Below are 8,942 nucleotides of genomic sequence, written 5' to 3'. Positions count from 1 at the left end.
TCCCCCTATTGGTTCCCGCTGTGGATGCTCTTATATCGTATGAATGAGTTTACTGCTAGTTCAATTAAAAACTTAAACATGCCAATCCAAAATAATTCATTTAATTTATCATTACACACGCATTTAAAACTCATGAATAAATGTATAGGAAAGTTAATCTAATCTAGACCTAGAGCATCCCAGAATTAAATAAAACAATTATTTGGTATGGGGCCCGCCCGCCCCATCACATTATAAAAACCCTCCCATCTCAGACCCATAAACTCACCATGCAAGAATCTATCAAATAGTAACTCATACAAACACAACTTGGACCACTCCTCATTAACCTCAATGGAATCCAAAACCATCAACTCTGCAGCCTCATCACCGCAGGACTCGGCCATCGCCGACGTCCGCCGCCTTTACAAAGCCGTGGCGAGCGGCGGCGCAGGAGAAATCCCCGGTGTGATGATCGCCGGCGACCTAGAATGGTGGTTCCACGGGCCGCAGAAGTGCCATTACATGATGAAGAAGCTGACCGGAGAATCCTCCGGGCGGGATTTCGAGTTCGAGCCTCGAAACATCGACATCGTCGACGATCTCGTAATCGTGGAGGGCTGGGAGGGGGCAGAGGTTTACTGGGTGCACGTGTGGACGCTCAAAGATGGGGTCATCACTCAGTTTAGAGAATACTTCAATACTTGGCTGACCGTCAGGGATGTGCGGCCGCTCAGCTGCTCCGGCGGCGGCGCCGCTCCTCTCTGGCAGAGCCACCCTCAAGATTTGCCTGAACGCTCGCTTCCCGGCCTCATGCTTGCCATTTAGTCCATGCGTATATGTTTCCAGTTAAAAAATGTTTTCTTCTTTTATTTTAAGATGGTGACAAAGTGTATATTAAATTATTAACTGTTAAGCTTGGCATAATTAAGGTTTAATTAAGAAAATTGATGTGATGTAGAAATATGAGTTTTGCCGTTTGAAACTGCACTTGCTGATAAGCAACATAGTAATTAATCGAAAATTCCACTTATATGTTTTAGGTAACACTAGTAGTCTTAATCGTATTTAATTAATCATTTATGACAATGATACGAAAAATTAGGATGGTGGTGCCCGCGCACATTTAATTAAATTGGTTATGATCGAGGATGCAAAGTTGATCATTAATTTAGGCTGCAGTATTTCAGGTTAACGAGTACTGTACATGATGGTGAAAACTGAACAACTGATGTGATTTGTTATATATGCAGTCCGCAAATTATTCCAAGCTAATAATTAAATAATAATTCATGCATTAATGCATACATGCGATTTTATGCCTAAAAAAAATAGAAAATTGATCTACCAAATCTCCCAAGAATTATCTTTCAGGACTTTTCAGAAACACAAGTCACAAGGCAGAAGTTTTCAATTCTAAACCATTCAAGAAATGAAAAATTGCAGTAATTAAATGAACCATAAACAACAGTATAATGTCACAAATGATTTACGTTTCGTCAGAAAAATATGTTGAAGGAGGAGATCAAATTTCTAATATTCAAGACTAGTGATAATAATAATTTTGGTACACATGAATTGTTGAATGGAATACTTTTCTAGTAGATTTGGAAATTTGAAGTTACTATTTTTCTATTTTTATAAAATGAAATACAATTTTGGAACAAAAAAATTTGTTGTCTGAAGATACTCTCATCCTAACTCACTTCTTAACGCGATCATTCAATCCGAGTTAACATATATACTAGCTATGCCCAAATCGTTTCAATTCCTATAAACATGGATACAGTGGTCAGTTCAAGATTTTAAATTTGAAGGTGCGATAAATAATTTGAGGGTAAGATTGAAAGAAGGGAAGAGTTTTTTTTTTTTGCTAACTTAAGACTAATTAAGCTCTCGCTATTTCTTTCTAGTTTCTAACTTTTTAACTCTGTGTATTTAAAAAGAAAATAAGTTACCAACTTTCATTCTCCCACCTCTCTTACCATTCTTTTTTTTAAAAATTGAATACATTGATTCTCTTTTTTTTAAATTTGTATTGAAGAAATGAGAAGCTCAAAGCCCGAAAGGATAAGTGGGCTAGAGGGAATGACACGTTTTCTTTTTCTTAATTTATTTTCTTATGAGATCACGGGGTATAAAATAATAAGTATATATATAAAATTATTCATTCTCATACAATAAAATTAAAAAATACTCTCTCAGTCTCATAAGAATGTGCATGACTATTGATGACCCGAATTTTAATGCAATAGTTCTTTTCTTCAATTTTTTTAAAATAACCAATTTTTATATATGTAAGAAGACAATTTTCCCTTCATCTATATCGTTAGAATTCTTAATACAACAAGTATTTTCTTCCTTACCGTGAACTTTTTTGCTCACCCCTTCGTGGTGGCAGCATCCCAAAGAGGCAGTGTCGTCATCAGCGAGGAGAGGTAGTGGTGTGCATTGCACGAGAGGCGGCGCCGGTTATGATTGGCGGTGGCGGCAATAATTAATCTTAGCGTCTGTGATACTAGTTCAAGCTGCGGCAACATCAATTAAGAAAGGCGTTAATATTGCCGACGAGAAGCTATGATTGGAGAAAGGTGTACTGTTTACCTCGTTTTTGGGTGATATTTGTGGGTCTTTTTGTTGTACATTCGAGCATGCTTCGTGTCTTTTTGCTCTATTCTTCACTTGCTCGATGTATTTGGTGGTGTTATTGTTGTGTGCAGGAATCGGGAGTAATCGAGCTTTGTGGCATCGTTTGGGAACATTTTGGGAAGTGAAACTCACGGCCACCGCCGTCCTGACACCGGCCGCCGCCCCACGGCGCGCGCCGTGCAATTCTGTGGAAGCATCAACGAAGGGAGCACACGGCGGCGCCGTATCACGGCGGCCGCCGTCCCTGGGCATTTTCGGCAGTTACGTTTTTCCATTTAAAAGCCGAATTTTAGGGTTTTTGAGGCATCTCTCGACTCCAGCAGCCTCCAAGGCGATTTTCACTTTTATTCCCTTAGTTTTTGAGTAACTTAAACATCAACAACATCTTGTGGATTCATTGGATTAAAATTCATGTCAGTTTACATTCCGTTGGATTTGATCTCTGGATCGTACTCTTTGTAAGAACTCACTTGACTTCTCATTTAGTTTATTGAGTCCTTTGGTTGTTTTTTCTTTCTTGTCCCTTTATGTGCTTGATGAATGAGAAATCTTAGATTAATTTCCGTGAATGTGTTGATTCTTGATAATTTAAGAGCCTAGTTAATTCGTCGTTGTTTTGCTTGCGGATTTTCCTTTTGATTGCGTGTGTTAAAGAATCTCTCTTTTGACGATTGAAGTTCTCATTGATTTTGATGCTTGGCTTTGTTCTCATGCCTAGATAGTGGTTGATCGATGATTATGATTTCACGTTGGTTTAGTTTGGAGTGTTAGATTACAGCCCTAGTTTTATAGTTCAAATGTTTTATCACTACGTTCCTAGTTACTCCTTATCTACTACCTAGTTAACGTTATATGCTTTCCTTCTATTTCGTTTTGGTGAACAAGAGAGCGAGATAGTGTCAGACCCAACTTCCCGATTAGAGTGTTTAGGTTTTCTTTCCGTTCCTTGTGAGTAGCACAATTAGAGCCCTGTTAAGCCTTCCGTGTGAGACGACTTGAGTCACCTTACTGCACTAGGACGACCTCGTATAAATTCGAGTCCATCCGCTAGGTGTTTTTGGATGAGTCATGTACTATGTGTATTTTTTGCTTCTTTACTGTTAATGATCTTGACTTCACAATTAGTTCGATGAATTCATAACTAGTTCGATGAATCACGACTAATTCAATGAATTTTCAATTAGAAATAGTCTTAAAGTTGAGTTTTACGGCTATTACAACCAAGATTATTTCTAGTTGTAAATCTAAACTTTAAAACTCAAATACACAGCTAGCAATAGTATTGATTGTGAATTAAAACCTAAATTTAAAATCAAGACTATTTATAGTTGTGAATTTTAGATTTAAAGCTAGAATTCAAAGTTATATATGAATAGTCTTGGTTCTGAATTCTAGTTTTAAAGATTGTATTCACAACCAATACTATTCCTAGTTGTGAATTCTAGCTTTGAAATTCGAATTCATAACCAAGACTATTCATAGTTGTGATACTAGTTTTAAAACCACCAAAACCATTCCTAGTTGTGAATTCTAAAACTACTTCTCACAACATTAACCAGTTAACATTTCGAGTCGATTAAGGTTGAATCAATGATTTATTGTTGAATTATGCATGACCTTTTCGGCGGCAGAAGGTTTGAAAATGTTGATAATTTCAACAACTACGAATATAATATAAATTTGGTCCGAGTCCTAACCGGAGGCGGTGGTGCAGTGGTGTTAATCTAAGCGGCGGCGCTGCGACCGGCCTAAGAATAGGGGTGAGATTTATATTGTGCGATTTACAATAAGAGGATAAGGCACGATCCCGATTTCCAACCGAATGTGGCAGCGTGGCGGGAGTCAGAACTTGAGGCGGGAGCGCAATGATGTGAATCTAAGCGGCAGTGCGGCTGCAAATCTAGGACTAGGGATGAGATTTACGGTGAATGTGAATTAAAGAAGGATATTTTTTTAAGTCTTTTTTGGAAGGATAAAAAGGTAAATGTTGCTAGTTTTTAAATATTTTTATATTAGTGGATAGTTTTTATTTTTATTATTTCAATTTGGATATTTTTGAAATCCACTCTAAAATAATATTCCCTCAACCAATTAAGAATGACACGAGTTTTAATAAAGTGGTGGGTGTATTGTAAGTGGAATAAGAGTTTCATCTTTTATATGAGTATTAAAATAATTAAAGTAGAGTACTATGAGTTCCACCTACTTTTATTAAAAATAGAAATGAATATAAAAATATGGGACGTCCAAAAAAGGAAATATGGTACTCCGGACCGTTCCACTAAAAGTGGTATGTATTCCATTTTGGGTCGTCCCACTATAAGTGACCTAATTCCACAAATGGCAAAATTTAACCCTTAAAAAAAGTGTGGACCCTACCACTTTAAACACATTTACACATTTTTCTTAATTCGTGTGCCAAAAAATTTTGAACCACTTATAGTAAGACTGGGGGAGTACTAAAAGTTGGGACAAAGAGAGTACTATAAGATATTTTTAATAATAATACATAATATTACTAAATTTTATTTTGGGGTACAAATGTACGTCCATTGCTTCACTCTCCATTCATCAATGTGTGGAGGAGATTCATTTCATAATTATACTCCCTCCGTCTCGTTAAAACTGGCGAGTTATTTTATTGTACGTAATATAAAATCTGGTTAAAAATAATTACTTTATTTTATACGTAAATAAATATATAAATGATTTTTATTTTTACTTTTAATTTTATTTTTTTTGGAATTGGGGGCGAGGAGTGGGAAAGAAAATTATTTAAAATGATTTACGATAACTCAAAAAGGGTGAGTTGTGTGAAACTGTATCAACGTAAGGCGAGATTGTTATTATTATTATTTTTTTTGTTAAAGGCGAGTTAAAATTTAAATTCAAATTTATATTTCCACAAATTTTCACACTCAAAGCTTGCTAAAAAGTTATAAGTCACTACTTTCATAAAACAAAATTGCAGTAACCAGGTGAACCAGAATCAGGAGACAAGAATATATTGCCTCCTAAAGTGTACAAGAATTTGGGCCCAGGTTTAAATTTCGACAAGGCCTAACAGTTACAAATGTTATCTCAATTCGGGCTCTATTTTAATTCTAGGCCCTAATAATTTTTAATTCATAGTAAAAGACTTAGAGGTTCAGCTCAAAAGATATATACTGAGTTTCAAATAAGGCATCATTTTTTTTTGGATCTTCTCTGAAACGATGAGTTCATTTATTAAAAATAATATAATAAATTCATCCCTCAAACAACTTCTTAACTTTTTTTCGATCCGCTCCCAAAACAAATTCATTTTCTTTAGACACTATCCCACCACATTAATTATTTTTCCATTTACTTTTATTTTTTATCTTAATTTTCACCATTAATCTCAATATTATTTACAATACATTTTCACCAATGTCAATACACTCAACGACGTTATCTTAAAACCATGTCGATCCATCCCTCCTAGAAAGTTATTTGGGGACGAAGGTAGTATATTTGAAATGATTTTTAATCTACTTCTCTCGTTCTCTCTCTCTCGTGGTTAAAACATCAGTATTAGAGTATAGAACTTAGGTGTTGTCAAATAAATTATACTCTCTCCTTCCGCGATATCGTTTCACATTTGTCATTTTGGTCCGTCCGCGATATCGTTTCCACTTCCATTTATAGAAGTATGGGTCCACAAACTTCCACTCACAACAATAGTGGGACCCAAACTCCATTCACAACATATCTACTACTATTCCACCACTTTTCTTAATACTCGCGTCAGTCCACAATGTGGAAACGGATATCAGGAGACGGAGGGAGTATGTCAAGATTCAGTAATCCATAGTATATATTAGAGCATCATTCATTCTGTTTGATGAATAGGTTAAGAATTTTGGAGGATTTTGGATCGATTTTTAACCATGTGAACATTACGTTCATTTTACAAATTGAGGAAGAAATTTGTCTAAAAATGTCGAATCAAAATTTAAAAATGTTATTCGAAAAAATAAATTGAAAATTTTAAAACGTATTCTAAAGTTTTATTTTGTGTATTCGTGATGCACAAGTGTTAATGTGTTATGTTTCATTATTTTCCGGAATACATAATTAATCATTGTGGATCAGTTGATGATCACAGTTGTAAACGGATAATTGTAGTACCATTTTGTCAAAATTAATAAGTTAATTTAATTGGTAGAACACTTTCCTCCAATTAATAAGGATTCGAGTCTTTCGATTTTGCGTGTGTGTGAATCGTAATTAAAAAAAAAAAAAAACTTTATAATGAGAATCGAGATTTCAATTTCATTAATTCTTTAGCAAACGACGGACCAACCTCACCATGACGATCGTATCTATCAGCAAAACATTGCGCGCAACATGGAAAAGTGTTTTCCACTATAATTCCTCATACTTCTACAAAAATAAAATAAAGTAGTTGTAAAATTATTATTTTGGAATACATTGTAGCCATCACTTTCCAGGAAATAAGATAATTACAATTGACGAAATTCGTGCGCGTTACCCTTTTTTTTTTTTTTTGAGGTAGACACATTACCTTCTAGCAGTCCACAAAATTATGATTTCACCAACTATATATACCACACAATTAGGATCAGTTTTAACAATTTTCTGTGAAAATATGTTAGCCCAAATGAACCAAGCTAAGGACTATTAATTCTCAAACGACATATAGGTCAAATGCTGCATCATTTTATGTCACGTTATGAGCACAATGATTGTCCAGTCAAAACAAAACACTCAAGTTAATTATTTAAACCTTATAGATTACAAAATCTTGGAATTTTAGTAGGCCCATAATTTTCACTTACATCCCATCAATTATCTATCATCCCACCAACATTTGCCTCCCCTTATTTTATCTTAAATCTTTGATTTGGTGCAGATCTGCCCATTAATTCTTAAAATGTTTGATTAAATAGATGGGTTTAACACCTCATTAAACCACTAATTCTACTTGTTATTTCTTCATACAACAATAGAACGTTTTTTAAATGACTACACACGATGTATCAAATTATAAGATGTTGGAGATTCAAAATCATAATGTTTAATCAGGAATTCGTCTTCATTTTAATTATATAATAAGACCATTAATTCGAGGAAAAGAATCAAAATTAAATATATAACTCACGTGATTATTAACTTTCGTTGCTACTAAAAGTATTGTTAATATTCGAAGCTGCAATCTTTTTTCATCATGAATTGGCGCTCATTTGCGACAATAATCATTCTCTTTAGATTTTTTCTGATGTCAACTATAGTTTTGAAAATGACATCTCTGAAACACCAACATTAATATATCATCGCCTTTCTAACTTTCTTCTCTTGATAATAATCTATTAAATTCTACTCATTTCTCTATCAGTTTAAACTAGATTATAGTGTTTGATTAAGATAGGATCACTATGTAAAACACTGTTTTCAACTGGCACAAATTTAACGATATATATTAAATTACTTAATTAGTGGTGCAGATTAGGTTGAAATATTTGACGGGCCTTTTTTACTTTCCAAACGGCTTAAAAAGGGTTTGTAATATCTGCAATAATCCACCACTAATTTTTTATTTATTTATAAATTTATACCTTTTGTTCGGATTAGATTATAGTCGTCGAAATTGTTTTTCCTATTGGCTAATCGAGATTTTCACAATCCTTCTTGGTCTGTTAGCTCGAAACCTAATTATACTCTTCCAATCAAAGTTAAACTTAATTTGTGTAATTTCCGCCCAATCCCATATTGATTATGAGAATCAAATCTCAATCAGTTCATTGTTTCACGAAATAAGACCTGAGATCGTGCGTTCAAGTTCACTATGATACGATCTTTAAATTTCTTTATTTACTTGTATAATTTATCAAAAAAGCAATAAAAAAAAAAAGAACGAAGACGAAACACTTATTCGGGATGATCAAGGTAGAGTGATCGAGTTTGTTAAGATTGCAATAATTTGAATCTCGATTATCTTGATTTTTAAGTCTAGCTAATCCATTCTGCATGCAAATGTTTTTATAGAGTAGGGAAGAAAAATGAAAATGAAAATAAAAATAAAAATAAAAACAAAGAGGGAAGGTAGCTAGTTGTCACTTGTCAAAAAGACAATAATTAAGTGGAGTTTGGAAGCATGAGTAATGAAGAAAAGAGTTTTCCCCCATAAGTTACCCTTCCGTTTTTCCGGTAAAGCATTGCTATATATATTTTTTGTTACAAGATTCCAAAATGCTTCGGGCATTACATGTGTTGTCTTTCTTTTTGTTTCTTTACCTTAGCTTTTAGTGGAATCTATATAATGAAGAGGA

At 34.2% G+C, this 8,942-nt stretch overlaps 1 protein-coding gene across 1 annotated transcript; it reads left to right on the top strand.

Moving 5' to 3' along the window:
- Positions 1-254: 254 nt before the first annotated feature.
- Positions 255-943, top strand: LOC131016421 (wound-induced protein 1). Its single transcript, XM_057945118.1, has one exon. It carries the CDS (start codon positions 334-336, stop codon positions 805-807), a length of 474 nt encoding a protein of 157 aa, XP_057801101.1. The 5' UTR covers positions 255-333; the 3' UTR covers positions 808-943.
- The last annotated feature ends 7,999 nt before the right edge of the window (positions 944-8,942 follow it).

This window comes from Salvia miltiorrhiza, chromosome 3 (assembly GCF_028751815.1).
Source record: "Salvia miltiorrhiza cultivar Shanhuang (shh) chromosome 3, IMPLAD_Smil_shh, whole genome shotgun sequence".
Lineage (NCBI taxonomy): Eukaryota > Viridiplantae > Streptophyta > Magnoliopsida > Lamiales > Lamiaceae > Salvia > Salvia miltiorrhiza.
The sequence above is the reverse complement of the archived record's forward strand: the minus strand, read 5'-3'. Positions and strand labels throughout refer to the sequence as shown.

What these genes read in the sequence shown, in the direction of transcription:
- LOC131016421 (XM_057945118.1), top strand. Translation starts at nt 334, where the DNA reads ATGGAATCCAAAACCATCAACTCTGCAGCCTCATCACCGCAGGACTCG.